Raw genomic sequence first — 17,554 nt, 5'->3', positions numbered from 1 at the left:
TTTTTAATTCAAGTTAACAACTATGTTTAGGCCATTTCTTGGTTACCGTGCATAGCATAAAATCTTGATTTTGTTCCCATTCTTTACGATTATATTATTTATATTATTTTTTTATTATTGAATTCAATTTAAAATGTGATTTATACATGAATAATATCTGTTCAGATAGATAAAATATAGACAAAACCAATATCCAGCTTATATCTATATACATTTAGAATAAACATAAATATTGATTTGAAATAAATTTAAATATATTTAACATCCGAACCGTATCTAAGGATTTTAATTTTGGTATCATTTTAACACCCATTTGCGCTTTTTACTGAAAAATATAGACGTGCATACCAATCCGACCCCTGACGCCTGACGTGCAGCAGAGTTGCAGAATAAAAAATGTAATGACAACACATCATAAAGCAGCAACCACGTCCCAATGGAAGGGGTTTTGGGGCCGTCAGATCCTGACTTCTGGATAGCTCCCTCGCCCATAATAATAATAAAAATAATAATAATTCCAGTCAATTTAAATTAGGATCTAGCTAAAACCTTAGTCTTGCTGAATAAACACAAAATGAGTCCCAAGACAGCGATGAGTAATAAAACTCCATGAGGAGCTTTGCTCATAAATCCTAAGCAAAATTTGAAAACCTAGTTCCTCTCGCTAGGTGTTCGGACATACGTTTCTGGGAGATGTATGACCATCTGCTAGGCCGCTAGCATTACTGCCGCACCTGCATCACAAATCACCCTTTAGAATCATTAAAAAAATTCACATGAATAGAGATGGATAATATCTCCCTAAGAGAATACTAAAACCCCTGAAGCAAATTCATATGACCAGATTGGGAGGAAAGCTTTCTGCATAAAGATTCTTTTTCCCACAATCTTCTATACCCTGGGATCAAAATGCTCTAAGCCACCATATTCGTTGATCATTGATTCGGAGAAAAAGGCAAGTAGAAGAACGGACAAATCCATGAGGCATGAAGACTTCCACTGAGTTAAGAAGCATGTTTTACAAACCGTTTTTGCACAAAGAAAGGGGTCATTAAAATGGACTTGCACATACATAACCAGCATCTGGCAAACTAAAGTTTGAACTAATGACCTACTGTCTTATATGAAATGGTACAAAGGCCAACAATGAATACATTTATTTATTTATTTATTTGTAAAAGAAAGATTTAAAAAAGAAACAAAGGATACACAATTGCTAAGGAGAAGCCCAAGAAGTGTAGTGCAGAAATGGCTATAGATCCACGACTAGGTAATGCAGGAGCGGAGAGAGCATTCTCATTCATACACATCAAGTAACTTGGAAGGGCAAACTATTAACAGAAGGGAAACAAAGCAGCTCCAAAGTTCATCAAGTAAATTCCTAACGCCAGATAAGGCAAGCATAAATAAATAAATAAGACCAGCCAGTCATTTTACAGTAGTTTCTAATCATCCTCCTTCATATAAAAACCTGTTTACACACGATGTTCAAAAACCTGCTCAAAGAGGATTCACATACAAAGAACCACAAGCCTAACGTTTACAATCATGACCACACGAGAGATTTTACAAAGCCAGTAGCCGAACTTGTTGTGAAACAGAAATTTTCACAAATCTTACTCTGTGCATTATCATGATTTGATGAAATCAGAAGATCAATGAGCACTAACCAGGAAAGGATGTTGGCAGACACCACATTCTATTGTTTCAGAACCTGAGGCCGGAACTTGCACCTGCAAATCAACCACTTGTATCATATGATTCAGGCCCAAAGGAATGTGGATGCAGTGCATCAAATAATCGAGAAATTGAGAAAGGAAGGGGCAAAGAAGAAAAGGCCTTGTATATGGCAAATGCCCAGGGCCCTAGGAATTTGACCTGGAGGTGGACTGTGCAGGTGGGACATGCAACTTCCCTCATGCGCCTCCCAGAACCATCAGAGGACTTCGAACCTACAAAATAACCAAGCTGTTATATTTGGCGCAAAAGTGTATCACCAGAACATAGAGGCGTTAATGTTGTTACTAGTTATATACCATACCTGAAGATGACTTGCGATTTTTGTCCATTTCCTCCTGGTGAAAACCATCAAAACAACAAAAATAATTAATGTGTACCACATAAATTTTGCCCCCTAAGCGTTAACATTAATTGATGGAATTCTAAGTTTGAAAATGCACCTGAAGTTTTCTAGCCAGATCCTCATGACTGTGCAGTCCAGCAGGTTTGCTGGGAGCTTCCTTTGCATAGCTCAACCTTTGAGAAACCTCTGCCTGTGGAACACAAGAAATCCCCCACAAATCACTAAGCAAAAACCTTTTAACTGATATCCTGCATGCTATATTTTTTCAGAAGGACCAAGTCCACCCTTCCTATAAGGTACCGAACAGATTTACATCTCTATACAATCTCCAATGTTGTATTATCCAGATAACTGTCAACACTGCTACTTATATTTATTTTTAAAAAAAATAGGCTTTTTTGCACCTTTATGTTCAATCTCTGATTTTTGTTAGACAATTATGTAAGCTTGTGTCTCATTGCCTTTAAAAGATTTGTGTAACAAGAATATTAGATGGACACTCCCTTAAGTTGCAGAGAAAATGCATACTATTTGCCTAGCTGGAGTTTAGGATTACACATGTCAGTGGTTATATCAATGATGAGATTGGCAAAGATACATAACATGTAAGAAGTAGATTACATATGATAAATGATTGGAGGAGAAATGTATATGCTAAAATGCAACCCAATATAAATCTAGCATAAAAACTGCTCTTTTTTAAACCATGCAGGTGGATTCAGTAGGCTTAAGAGTAGTGAAAATACACCTTTGCATAACAAAGTTCTCCATAGATGCAGAAGAAACTGACAAATTTTTAGAAGATGCCTTGACACTTTGAGAGTAAGGACAATCAACTAAAACATAGGGAAGAATCCTACAAAGCATACAAGATTGCAATCTAGTAGTTGATTTCATCAATTATATGTCAATCACATGAATGATTTACAGTTTCTAGGTGAAGACTAACAACATGACTATATTAATGATGATAATCACTGTTCAAAGTTGGCCCACCACTACAACTAGTTCACATGTAGAAAATCGATGTTCTTATATGTAATCTTATACTCAAGCCATTGAGTATAACCACTGTAAATGTGCCCGAAGTTAGAAGTGACAGACCTTGGAAATCAAATTCATAACTGTCTGCGTATGTTCACTAAAATAAAGCAAAGCATGAATTTTGTATGTCATCGTACAAACAATTAGCAATGCAAAAAAAATCTCATTACTTACATTATTTCTCAACCGATAAAGAATGTTTCCATGCATTCAAAACATATCAGCTGTTGTCTCACCTTGCCTCTAAAAAGCAAGTAAAATTAACCATAAAATATATAATTTACTTCCTACAGCTTGACTATTGTATCCAAAGATTTCTCTCTTTTTAAAAAAAAAAAAAAAAAAAAAAAAAACAAAACATGCTCCCCACCCAACAAATTGATGAATAAATTTGACTGAGCTTTCTTTCCGGTCAAAGAAAGACCACAAGCAAAAGCAGCCTTCAATATTAATGCTTAAAGTTGCCATGAGAGTGCCATGAGAGTGAACACATACATAAAACCACCAGTAAAGACTAAATCATTTGGCATAAACAACCATTTTGGATTGCATGTTCTCCAATATTTCCAATTCTGAGTCAGCATGTTAATAATCAAAACTGCATACTGAAGCCGGAAGAAAATAGTTGGATGGTACATTAGTAAGTTAATGGGTGCCACAAGTGAGATAAATTTATGAGATCCAGAGTCCCATGGAGAACCTTCCTGCATCACTCATTTAAGAACATGCTAGAACCAATATTTGCTCAAATGGATAAATGGTATATAATATTTTACTCTCTTGAACAAATAAACTGCAAAAGTTTGGTACATAAACACAAGAAAAAAGAGCATACCATGCATCTATCGCACACTCTGACTGGCTGAGCATTTTCATCTGCAGTAAGAGCAATTCTACCCTGCGTGCACTTGTCACAGAAAATATCACCACAGTTCCTGCAATGATGCTGGAAATAAAGAACAAAAGACTTGTGTTAGCAAATAAAATGTTGTGATTTCAGTTAAGCTAATGGTGAAGATTAATGATAAAAATGATCAAAAGTATCACCCTGCGAACAAAGGCTCCAAAATCCGTTCCACAAGATGTGCATTTATTAACTGCTTCATCTGGAACCTGAAGAGTGAGAAACATATATGTACTTCAAGTACCATAGAATTAGGATAAAAATTAAAAATATTCATGTACCTGATAATGCAATAAAAACAAGTTCAGGTCTCCCAGCTATCCAGGAAACTCTACTATATGATGTTTCTGATATACTATATGATGTTTGAATGGTTTTAATTCAAAAGCAATGGACAAGAGCAAAATAAATCACATATACAGACATGGATAACATATGAAGTAAATGCAAAGACATGAGCATTCTTCATTTAAATTTTGATAAAAAATGCTACAATCAAAATTGAGAAATTTTGGATTCAGCTGGAAGCAGTCCTGGTTTTGGAGTTGCAGCTGAAACTAACATAATAGGACAAAATAAATGCATAATATGAGCCTGTGTATGCTTTTTTTCAATCCATTTTTTCTAGGAACAAATTTCTTTAAATTGAAAATATTCAAATATTGGAAGAAAATAGCTTTTTTGACAAATTTAGCATCCTTGAAGCACCCCTTGTACATTTAGATTGTCATATGTTACATTGCCATCAAACATTATGGCCGCGATTGAAGGTTTCTAATTTTAAAATTATGATTTCATCAACCTCCGAAATCAAAATTTTTTGAATATTTTAAAGCTCAGATTTTTGTTTTTTGGGTTCAGAAAAGATCAGAAGACGAAATTATAAAATAATAAAAGGGAGAAATGTGAACTAGAAAAAACCTACTCAGAACAAATTTTCAGTTTCATTAATTTAAGATTTCTGTGAAACTTCACTGAACAGTAAGCAAAAACAACAAAACAAAATGATAAATTTTCAACAAGAAAAAAGTGAAGAAGCGAATGCAAATATTTCTAATCACAAGCAAGAAAATTGCAGTCACATATTATTAATTAAAGATAAGGTTCCTTTTCTCAATAGGAAAAAATGGTTCCTCAATGTGCATGTGGCACAAGAAAGAATCCAAAGGTGGATATGCAATCAAAAAAAGGACATGACATTAGTTGGAAGAAGCATAAAAGCTACACCAGTCACAAATGTACTGCTAAACAAATTCAGCTTTTATGGAAATGCATAACAAATTCATCTCTTTCTTGAAGGTTCAAGAAAGGATAAAGAAGCAACTACAAACATGGATGGAAGCAGTAAGACAAATGCTAGAAAAGCCTGCAGTAACATATGTTCTGAACCTCCTCACAATGGAATGTGCAGGATAAACAAAGTCAATCACACGGAAGAAAACCATTGGCAATAGAATGTGGTAATGTTTTTTTTTTTTTCATTCACATTCCAATGCCAGAACAATCACTTGTGCATTTACCATCTTGATAACCACCTTGACATATAAACTTACCACCTCATCAAATAGGATTGTGAAATTTGTGTCTCATCAAAAAGTAGTAAATTCCCTCAACAAACATCAATCAACGAAATCATTTTAGAATATGCAAAGCTTATTCAGAATATACAGTTGCTTCCCAAATAACCACTTCCATGTGGCCAAAAATGAATAACCTCTTCTAAGTTCTAAGTGGCCCAAAATGAATAACCGCTTCTAAGTGGCCAAAAGTTAATTTTCTTGAACCTACCTACCCAAAAATATAATAATGCTTGAAGAAGCATCCTGCCAAATTTAACTATAAAAAGCATGCAGAGGAAAACACTATGTACCAGATAACCTTCAACCCTCTGGTTGCTATCCAAATATATTTCCAATCCATAGATATACCACTGCAGGAAGAACGTATCAAGCTAGCATGGCCAAAAGATCAATTTATTTTTGCCAAAGGCTTGGTGTTCTCCAATATAGTGTATGCTCTCATATTGTAAATGTTTGTATCACTTTTAATACATCCATGTTTCTACCAAAACTTCACAATTCACCCTTAATAATATCTTCCCATGGTTTTCCTTGCATAATGATCAAATATCTTTATAAAACATGTGAAAATCTGATTAATGATCATTGTACACAAATATTATCTGTGATATAAAGCAAGTCTAATAGATCTTATTGAAATATTGGTTTGCAACTTAAACTAGCGCAGGTAACTGTATGTAAGGGAGTGAATATACTTCATTGTAAATGTTTTGGCATACTTTTGACATTCCAAATCCAACTAATTGGGTGCAAGCAAACACAGATGTGTCTAGTTAGGTCCTTTTCTCACATTATCACGTTCTTTTGGACCACACTTCCTTGTTTTGAACACCAATTTGTTAGCAGGTGAAAATGAAATATGCAGGCATCTTTTGCCACTATGAAAAGAGGACCTGCTAGCATATTCTTACTCTAGTGAAATTTAAAGAATATATTTTTTGCCAACAAGTGGTTGTCAAGCACATCCATCAATAGCAGATTTGCAAGTAAAAAAGCTCATCATTTTTACTTATTTTTTCTTACATAAAAAAATTTAAGAAAATAAAGAAGAACCAGAAGGAGAGATTGGCCTCCTCCTGTTGTTATAGCTATAATTATCTCCATTCCTAATGCTAACATCTTTCACATTTTTTCCTTTTTTTCTTTCCACATTTCAAAAGTCAGAAATGGAATAGAACAAATCTCTAAGAGAGGTTCTTCATACATAACAAGACATAATGAGCCAACAGTTTGCACAGATCATAGTGACAGCATATGAAGAAATACAGATAGCACGCCAACAGGACAGTGTTTTTTTTTAAAAAAAAAAAATGCTTTCTGTTTGTCTTTTTTTTGATTGGGGGTGATGGTAGAGTCACAATATATACGTCATTTCACCTAAGCAAATTTGTCAACCAAACTGAGACTTAATAATAATCTTTTTAATCCAGGAAAATCAGGACATGATAGAATAAAGGCAAACAACTGTTCATAGCCCAAAGTGTGGGACTCAGGAATGAAAATCAACTCAGAAAGGAATGCATCTGAACTTACCCAATGGTCTTTCTCCTCATTGCCAGGTTTCATCAAGTTCAACCAATCAGCGAAACCTTTCTTCTTTTCAGTTGGCAGTTCAGACAACTTCGCACCATCAGCAGTTCCTTTGCCTCTACTAAGGCTATCTTTTCCACCCATCTCCTTCAGCTATGATACAAGAGATCATACAACCAACAATTCTGAGTATGGTAAATTCATTCCACAATACAGACATGCATGTGTCATAGTCAATTTAAACACATTATAGAAAAAGATTGTGAAAGCAAATATGAAGAAACAAATATGAAAAATTGAATGACATAATTCACATGTACTGACAAAAAAAAGTCTCAGCCCCATTTGGCACTGCTTTTGGAGTGCCAAAAAGCACTTCTTGAAGGGCCAAAAGCTCTTTTAGATGATCTTGAGGTGTTCATTAAAAGTTTTGAAATAGCTATCTACTTCCTCCAAAAGCTATAAAAGGTCTGCCAAAGAAAAGCTCCAATTCGGAGCTTTTGGCAAAAGCTCTACATCATTTTCATTTTAATGAAAATTTCACAAAGACGAAAATACCCACAATAATAACAGCGTAATGTAATGTAAGATATAGAATACACATGGTATAATAAGTTAACTAAGTAATAAATCTAATTTTAGTCATCATGAATATCTTTTCTAGAAAACTCAAGAATTTCCAAATTAAGAAAGGACACTTAACTTTTAATATTTATGTACAATTCATTTTATGAAATTGGACCTCATCACTTAATCATACTTCAGTTTATCATGGGCTCGAACAGATTAATAAACAAAAGATTAATGCTATGTGATCATTGATTAAAACAATTATTCATGTGTATGCACATAGACAACTCTCCAGATTAGAATCCTGTACCTTGTTATTTCCTTTTATTGTGCTTTCTCTTAACAAAAATCTTACCCATTTTCAAAACCAAAATTAAATGCATTAATTTTGCATAAAACTGTTGCAGTTCAAGATTTGTGTTGCTCCTGGCATGTGGACTAGAATTTATCTCACACATCTACAAGCTACACCTTTTCAATCTACACTCAATAGCACTGATGTAACCAATAAAAGTGTACAGCAGAGGGAGAAGACAGCAGTTCCTTTACAAATATTAAAGTTTTTTAAAGCACCCTGGTCAAGAGAAGCATGAAGCCTTGGTGACTAACCTGCACTGCTGCAGCTGTTACTGTGTCAAGTATGGTACTGGTAGTATAGCTGTTAGATTGCAGCCTTATGCGCCTTGGTTCAATATCAACAGAGCTCTTAGACCAGAAGGTAAAAATGGATGAATCTGTTACCTGGATGAAACAATGCGAAAGGCACAGAAACAAACTTAGAATTAAAATATATCTAAAACTGAAGCAGACATATAGTCTATATAGTGAAGTGTCCAACATGACCAACTTACATCCCATCTTGTCACGGTCTCAAGGGGGTATATCCTCAATGTTCTGGAAGAGCTTGGATCAAGCATACGAATTCCATCCAAACCAATCTGAAATGAAAAGAGAAAACGAACTGTTTACAGAAAATTGAATAATAGAATAAAATCAGCCTAAAGTTGTATCTAAATGTTAAAAGGATAACAAGAAGTCATCATTTCCAAGTGTTTAACTTTATCATATGCAATAGACAGCGACAATAATTATAGGACAAAAATGGTTCCAGAATTACATTACAACTACTATTGAGTTCTGACACTACAAGATGCCAAACAAGATGGGGATGAATTAAATAGCTACAAGCAAACCAAAAATTGTGAACCTAAACGAGGTGGCTAGGCCAGCAGATGACTCCCTGGTCTGACGGTCAGTCCACTATGCCATTCCCATGTTAGAAACCCCAAACATGTTGCATACCTATCACATAGATATATTACCATTGTTGGGTTTTAACTGAATTAGAAAACCCAAGGAGAGTTGTTAATTGAATGCATAGAACATATTATTACCAATATTATCATAAGTCCCTCTGAAGAACCTTCTCATCTCTTTCACAAAATATAGATGACATAATAGATGATACTTTGAAACTGTTTTAGGTGCATGAATCATGATACTTTAAAACTGGTGAACACTTTATTGCCACCTATTAGCATTTAATTGTCAATGCAATGTTCTAGCAATGGTCACTGAAGACATCATTTAGTTGTAACCCCACTTATTTCCTCAGTGCTTTCTTCATTGGGTTAACCACTCTATCACCAAAAGTTGGCAACCAGAAAACCTGACTGTTATTAGCTGCTGAAAAGATGTCTGAACTTTGAAAGCTTAAAGGCCTATCCTCAGTTAAAACTAAGAACCCTAAATATCACATGGCCATAAACATGCAGATGCACAATCCCTCCTAATACTGACAAACATAACACCTTGCAGGCTAAGATCTTGTTCATCATTGTTAATGTTATGCTGCTCAAACTAAACAGTTTGGCCTTCAGAATTCAAATGTTACAGTAGCATTCCTTCATATTTGCAGCTCGTTTAAATGCCAGTTTGGCAATTCTTTAACTAATTGTAATTTTCTTGTACAGAACCTTCATGTTTTGCTCTTTAATTACTAACAAAGCCTTTAACTTGCGGATTTTCCTCAGATTCATCTTTCAAGCCTGGCACTTAGCCTCTTTATCAATGGTGAACATTTAAAGTGGTAATTTACTTTGCTTGCCTTCCCTTCGAGATTGCTTAAAACCATCATCATGAATTTTCTATTGCTCCATCTTGGCCTTGAAATACCCTCTCTTGATCCATCATTTTATCTTTTACAATATTGAATACTTCCTTTTTGTTTACTCCACTGCAATTTGATTCTTACAAGGATCTTAGTGACGTTAACTAAAAAATGATCTTCCATATGATCTCAACCATCTAAAGTGGATCCCACATGATAATCAACTCTCATACACCCAGAGAATAGAGCAATGGGCCAGTTTCCTATTCCTGCCAAATGATATGCCCATTCCTCAGCAATGCCACTTCATTTAAAATATAAAAGGGAGAGAGAAATCCCCGCCCCTCCCAATACTTGGTTATTGGAGTCCTCCTTACTAACTTATTAAAACCCCATTTTATCGTAAATCAACACCTTCTAACAAAAAGAATACTAAAACCAAATCTGATAATAAAGTATATCAACTATCTGAACTTAAACAAGTCTTAGCAAAGTCTAAAGCCTGCCACCCCTTCTTCCGCCTAGACCATGTCAACTCACATCTATAACACTGATGTCACCTTAAAGTCATCAGAGTTCATAAAGGTCCATTCTACCTTCTATAATATTGATGCCACCTTAATCTATATTGATGATGCAAACCAAGCATAAGACATTTTTGGAAGGCCTTTAAGGACTGTTACGATGTGGACTTGTCCCTCAAGCTATTCATTTTTTTTTTCCTTGGGACAACCCAATGAACATGGTGATAAATCAAGAAAATCGAAAACAATCAAGATTCAAACTTCTTAGAACCACTCACTGTCGTTGGGTCATCTTTTCAACATCTAAACCTTGTAAAAACTGCTTTGACTAGATCCTCCGAATTGAATTCCCTTTGTGCCCTCTTTCTATATTCTGCTTTATTTAGGGTCTTGGTTGTGGTGATCTACAGCTGATCCAGCTAGTTTGGGATTAAGGCTTAGCTGCGCTGAGTTGGTTGTGGTTATCTATGATGAAAAGCTGAGAATAATTTATAAATTTTTCAATAGTTCAAAGGATATTGTAACTATGCTTTCAAACATTTTTTTTCAAGTGTCACCCTATTCTTCATTGCAGTAATGATTCAGAGCATCACTGGCCCTTTTGGTTTCTCTCTCTCTATGTTTTCTTCTTTCTTCTTCTCATTTCTTTTTCGTTCTTGTTCAGGTAGCCTGTTGTATTTGCTTACCTCCATACACTTCCATGAACTCCATGTCCAATGAGTCCATTGAGATAATGCAGCTAGCATCAAAACAAGCATCTTTCCTTCACTAGCCTTCATCTTTGAAGCTCTGTAACCGATAAAACCTGTGTCCTGAAGCTCTTGCATAAAATTTTGTTTGATGATCTAGGACCCATGTGGAGAACCCTTAAGCAGTGAGTGTTGACATGCACCTGTCTACTGGCACATGACGTGGCACCAAGCCACATGGCAAGAAGAACTCTATCTGACATAGGCAACGGCAGGAATCATTAGGAGACTTCCCAGTCCATCAGTCATCCAGTGGACTAGGCATTTCCAATTATCTCACTGCTGGCCACCATTTTTATCGACTAGCATTGCCGCGATCATACACATCATCACCACGCACCTCACTATTACCGCAATCCCCACCCTCCACTTTTCCCACTGACCTCAACTTGTGTTTGAAAACATGCCCAACAGTGTAAGAAGTCGAGTCGTATCTAGCCTGCGAATCTTGAGATTTCATCAAACGGCAGTTCAACAACTTACCAGGTAAGTCTCAGAGAGTGTGTGCTTCTATAATATCATTAACAATCTCTTCTATTTCTTTTTCTCAACCGTCAAAAGTCACCTAATCTTTCACCAACCTAGCTCTATAGTATGAAGCTTTTTCACTGTCTCTACTTGATTATTATCTGAAAACCAAAAGATAAGCTTCATATTTGTGCACTCCATGAACTCTAACAATCTGGCACTAAGAGGCGTCAAATCGACTACATAATTTCTCAAATCAGAGATGACCAAAACACAATTTCCATGACAGCACCTTTATAGAAACAATAGCTACAATTTGGCATCAATTAGCAGTGATCGAATTTTAGGATAAGTTCTTGAATTTGCTCAACTGCAATACTTATAATTATGGTTCTCAAATTTGCATAATCGTTATTTAAATTCCACATAGGACTTTATAAATGAAGAACTACAAATATGGTAAAAAAGGGATCCAGAAAAATGAATAAATCAGCTAAGTGCATGACTAGAAGGGTGAGACCTCAAGCAAAAATAATTTCCACATATTATTTGTAAAAGGCAAAAGGCTTGTGTCATTTCGAAGAGCAGCACCCAGCTATACTATTACTAGGACCGAGATGCCTATTACATATTCTCTCCCCGATAAAAATCCAATTACAAAAATTAAAGTTATGCAGGAACATCCTAATGTATGTTATGATTGTCAATCATTTTAAGTGCACGAATTAACAAGCCAAATGTTTGGTAGTTCCAAATCAGTTCACTCTATAAGGCTCTCATAATTATAAACTTCTAAATAATGATAATAATAATCAAAAAACCAAAAGTACAGAATCTTAACAATATACCTAAAATAGTAACAAGTCAACTCCAACAGTAATTGCATCAAACACAGCACACCAACTTTTGGACACTTATTTTTTAGCGTTTCTTTGATCATTGCATCTATTTGGCACCCTTACAGTTCCTTCTCGTTATCGTGTTGCATTTACTACTTCCAACATTAACATCCATCATGCTGGTGTAAACAATTGATCCATTCAATCTGTCTTCCCTCATGCATCTTGAAGCATATGATTTGTACGGGCATCTTGATTGTCCTGATCCTAAACTTGCTTCCAAGACATGTTAGAACCAGAATCTGAACCTGATTCCAGACACACATAGGCCATCACCAGCTCTTGCGCAATACATTTTAGATTTACATAAAAAATTTAAAGGGAGGATAAATCCCATTTGGTAGACATTGCAAACCCTCTATTCCATCCTCACATCAAGGAGCTTGCAAAAACTGGGTATAGCTTTCAGGACTATATTTAACAAGGCAAGTTAGCACCAACCCTTTGCGATTCAGAAGAATGATCAAACATTACAACTGCTCTATTCCATCCTCACATCAAGTATCTCATGCATCACCACCACAAGTTCGAGCAACTTCAATGCTAGCACATCTATAGGTAGCATAGCCTTATATTCAAGGTTGCTCGTGCCAAGCTGTCCACTATGAAGGCCCACTTCCTACTTCAAGCTTACAAGATTGTCCTTGTGGCAACTTCATGATCTACTCCTGGTGTTAAGGCCCTTGCTGTTTGCATTTCAAAAATGTGGCACTCAACAAATCTTGCATTGAGTAGCCTAAAAAGTAAGCATACACTCAAAGGACCTCCATTGTAATTAAAGTATGGACCTTAAAAGCTTCAACCTGTTGAACAACTTCAGTAAATGCACTAAAATCAACAATGATTGTAAAAAGGTTTCCATAAACTTGACACCAAATTATTATTATTATTTTTCAAATCTACCATGTAATATACACCAAGCATAACAACGTTTGCTTAGATTAAGCACTGTAAGCTGCCTATCATGCACTCTCAATTACCTCAGAAATATCCTACACTAGATCTACTTGAACTCCAATGAACCTTACATTAGTAGGAGAATATTCTTATCCCTATCCAATTGTGTGGACACAATCCCTACACTTTGTGTCATCAATTTCTCTGAGCCTAATTTGTGGCACTATAATACTGACATATACTTAATCCTAGACTACAAAAATGTTGCTTTTTTTTTTTTTTTTTTGTGTGCGCGCGCTCGAGCGCATGCATGTGAGGGGTCGCATGAACAATACAAGCTGAAACTTAGCTGCAAATGGCCCTCCTTTTTCACGTAACATAGTTTTATGTTTTTTTCTCTTTGCTCGGTACTAGGTTTTGAACCCCACTCCCCTATCTACATTGTGATGTACCTATAATTTTGTGTGCTACTGCTTCATAGTGACATCTCCAGTTCCATCATCTGTAACAATTCAGTGTGACCTAATATCATGATTTGCAATCAAGCTAGGAAAGTCATTGAAGTATTTCTTGCAATAGTATGCAAAAATAAACATCCCTTCCTTCTCATCTCATCTGAAATGCTATCATGCTGACACAATATTTTGATCTCAATAGTGCTTTATGATTGCAAACGCCCACCATGTTGAACAAAGTTCAAAGTCTTGTTGAGACTTGCAGGATGACTCAACATTCCAAGTAGCACATGCTGAGGATAAGGAGCTTCAATCTATTTTAACGGACTCAAGTACTGTGAGTAGCTTTCCCTTATAGAGGGGCCCTATGAATTACAAGTGATTATACAGGACTCAGACCTAATTCATAAAAAGGCAAAGCATTAAAAAGCCTATGTCCCCCCCCCCCCCACACCCAGAAAAAAAACTCATCTTGTAATCTTGGCTTCTCCCAGGAATATGGCATATAATATGATAAGACGTTCTTCCCTTTAGCAGATACATTGATTGTGTTTTCATCATTGTTGCTTAATTAATTGAGGAAGTACATCGTATGGGCTCCACAAATGTGGCATGTTCTGCCATCAACAAAGGGCCTATGGCTCTTGTTGTGTACAAGTCAATCAGCCTATGCCTTGCTGTTAGGTGCTAACAGGCAACAGTGAGAGAGTAATTGATATGCTAATAGCAGAGAACAAAAAGAAGAAGGAAAAAAAAACAAACATTTCCACAAACACACACACACATGGAGGATAACAACAATGTTCGCCAAGTATATAAAAACAAAACTAATCACAAACACTCATGACTCGTCTCCTAAATGCACCGTTAGTCATGGTTAAATGCAGATTAATTGCCGAAATTTTACCATAGCGTTTTCTCCCAAAGAATGGATGAAAACATCAAGGCACATGTTAACAACGGTTCATGCACAACACAACAAACATTTGCAAAAAAATCTAACGACAAGTGCACTTTAGCTAAATATCACATTTTCAAGCCTAAAAATGCTAATTTTTGACAACATCAGCAAATAATTAAATGTGTAGTTGGGTTTTTCTTTCAATTATTCCACTTATACCTGGCAGAGGACATCCAAGGTGCTCTGTCCACCCCCTTCCGCCAACAGCTTGACCCGGAACTTCTGCACCCCATTCTTCACGTCCTGCTGGGTGTCCACCTTCGGAACAGCCCTGACAATCTTCCCCACACTCCCTCCCTGGTCCTTCCCACCAGAAGGGAAGCTAATGGACCTCCCATAGTCATCAAACAACGCTGTGGAAGACCTGGTAGGCGCCGTTCCCCGTGAACCATATGGTTCCACTCGGCCTCCATCATAGGCATATACACCCTCGCCAAGCAAATCATCCTGCGGACCACCCCGGTCATATCGCAGCCCACTCTCTGGCTTCCTCTCATAGAAATCATGATCGAAACCCGAACCACTTGGACCAAAGCCAGCAGTCACGCCCGCGCCATACCTTCCAGAATTCTCACTAAAATACCCGCCGCCATGATCAAATCTGGCAGCAGAGCTCTCGTAAGGGTTATCATAGGGTGGGAACGGAGCGGAAAAAGACAAACTTTTATCGGTGGGAGGGCTAGGATTGGGATTAGGGTTCTTCGGAGGGGCGTAACTTCCAGCCGGCTGATGGGAATCGTAAGGATAATAGGGAACCGAAGGGGACTGCTGGAGGTGAGGGAACGGCGCCGACGACGGCTGCTCAGGCGGGTAGGGCGACGGATTGTAGGGCTGGTAGGGGGGGAGTTGGGAATTTTGGGGCGGCAATTGGGATGGGGGCTGGGTGTAGGAAGGGGCGGAAGGGGGAAGATTGGGTACTGGGTCGGGATTCTCGGAGTAGGGATGGTAGGATGAGGAGAAGGCCGGGAATTCAGCGGAGGAGTAATGGGAATACGGCGGGGCAGAGGCGTAGCTCGGCTGGATCGGATTGGACGAAGGGAATTCGCTAGGCTTCGCGTTAGGGTTAGGGTTTGGGATCGACCGAGGAGGGTATTGATGGGGGTAATACGCGGAGCCGTAATCACCGCCTTGCTGCATCTCCGCCCACTGGAGATCGTCGGATCGAAGCTGGCGATGGAGAACGCAAGGACGACTCGACAAGAGGCAGGAAAAGGATAAGCGTTAGGGTTAGGGTATCAACTGGAGCTCTTCGTCTTCTTCGGAGAATTTTATTGATTGGCCTTCGCTGTCGATCGATCGAGTTCTTTTCGATACTTCCTCGCGCCGGCACCGTCCCAAGTCGTTGCTCTTGAGGGATCGACTAAGATAAGATGGTCTTATCAATCTCGCCGTAAATCTTAATCAGGAGGGGGTTCCGAGTTTATGATGGAATCTACTCCGCGGGACCCAGGGTGACGGCTACGAAGTTGTGGGCCTGAAGTTATTGGGCTCGTTAACAAAATTGTAGCCCAGTTGTGACGAAAAGGGTCAATTTTTCCATTAGCCGCACTCTAACAAAACAATTTGGTTTGGGTTGTAGGTGTTATTGTGATTTGGTCCAGTGAGGCATGGATCACACATAGTTTGTCATGGTTTGATTTAAGTGGTGTGGCTCATCCTAGTTTATAATTTGGCACATCACATGTTAAGTGTCACATAACTCTTATCTCTATAATATGTGATTGTCCTAGATCTTTTAAGCAAACTTACATAGTTGGATTAGAATATGTAGGCTTCTCTTGCTGATTTCCTCAATCAGGAAGGGCCATTAATGAGGCTTCATTGAGATTTTTGTCTATACGTATAGTGCATATAATGAAAGAAGCTACATGTTTTGTGGATTCACTATGGATGTGGTTTATCTTGGAGGTATGATGCAATGAATATTATGTGGACCGTCGAAGCAATTGATAAATTCCATGAATCACAGCCATCTTAGATGTCGTACAAGTGAAGGCATTATGATTCATGAAGCTCATTAGATCTTGTGGCCACATAACATACAATGTTATGCATATACTAATAAAGTCAGCTACTTTATATGGAATTTCAAAATCTATTGTCCTTTTGTTAAGTCAACCCATCATATCTTTGTGCATAGTGACATGCATCAACAGAAGCGATGTTTAAGCATAATACCAACATGGGCTAAAGGGATGGATAATAAAAGAAAAAGGCACAACAACATCTTTATACGAAATACTATGTATTAATCTGAAAGTCTTCGTATGGAAATGATGCGAATTCGGTTCATAAGTTCAATTTAGGATATCATTCAACGAACCCTTGGGCAACTATGCTATGTTAAGCTCCACAACTAATTATGCGGGCAAGGTCACAATATCATGTTAATTAGACATATCCTTTAAATATGTATCAGTATTGGAGATGGTTTCTTAAAGTTTTATGATGTGTTGTCCTTGTATAATATAATCAGCATGTAAGACCATGATACATCTAAATATAATGCTTGGCTAATCATCACATATCAAAAATCTAGGTAGAATATGAACAGCAGCAAATGTGGAGCATATGAGATAGATTTTTTTCCTTTTCTAAAAAAAAGTAAGCATGCCCCACCTAATCATGACCACAATTTGCTCCTCTTTTGCCCCTGAAATGGCAATTTATGCAAAAATCCAGCATATCTTTTGTTATTTTAACAAAACAAAGCAGAAAGAACTACTACATAGATTCTAAACAAAGTGTACAAGAAAGAAAACTTATTTGTTTTCTATTTT

At 37.1% G+C, this 17,554-nt stretch overlaps 1 protein-coding gene across 4 annotated transcripts; it reads right to left on the bottom strand.

Moving 5' to 3' along the window:
* Nucleotides 1-399: 399 nt before the first annotated feature.
* Nucleotides 400-16,150, bottom strand: LOC105055113 (protein FREE1). 4 transcript variants are annotated; one of them, XM_073246486.1, is made up of 13 exons: nt 14,934-16,150; nt 8,563-8,649; nt 8,321-8,452; nt 7,145-7,294; nt 4,175-4,240; nt 3,963-4,073; nt 2,181-2,273; nt 2,042-2,075; nt 1,879-1,952; nt 1,671-1,733; nt 1,210-1,331; nt 898-993; nt 400-734 (listed from the first exon to the last, which is right to left on the bottom strand). In XM_073246486.1, exons 1-12 carry the CDS (start codon nt 15,909-15,911, stop codon nt 936-938), a joined length of 1,968 nt encoding a protein of 655 aa, XP_073102587.1. In that variant the 5' UTR covers nt 15,912-16,150; the 3' UTR covers nt 400-734; nt 898-935. The 4 variants fall into 4 exon arrangements, with proteins under 4 accessions (XP_073102587.1, XP_073102588.1, XP_073102589.1 ...); XM_073246487.1 differs by lacking the exons at nt 898-993; nt 1,210-1,331 and having other exon boundaries at nt 14,934-16,147; XM_073246488.1 differs by lacking the exons at nt 400-734; nt 898-993; nt 1,210-1,331 and adding an exon at nt 1,355-1,381 and having other exon boundaries at nt 14,934-16,147.
* Nucleotides 16,151-17,554: the final 1,404 nt, after the last annotated feature.

The sequence above is a fragment of the Elaeis guineensis genome, chromosome 12 (genome assembly GCF_000442705.2).
Source record: "Elaeis guineensis isolate ETL-2024a chromosome 12, EG11, whole genome shotgun sequence".
NCBI lineage: Eukaryota > Viridiplantae > Streptophyta > Magnoliopsida > Arecales > Arecaceae > Elaeis > Elaeis guineensis.
Note: the sequence above shows the minus strand (reverse complement) of the source record. Positions and strands in the feature narration are given on the sequence as shown.

Excerpts from the sequence above, each read along its gene's own strand:
- LOC105055113 (XM_073246486.1), bottom strand. The coding sequence starts at position 15,911 with ATGCAGCAAGGCGGTGATTACGGCTCCGCGTATTACCCCCATCAATAC. Across the intron at positions 8,650-14,933 it reads CCTTGGATGTCCTCTGCCAG|ATTGGTTTGGATGGAATTCG; the intron begins GTATAAGTGGAA and ends TTTTCATTTCAG. Across the intron at positions 4,241-7,144 it reads ATGAGGAGAAAGACCATTGG|GTTCCAGATGAAGCAGTTAA; the intron begins GTAAGTTCAGAT and ends CTCACTCTTCAG.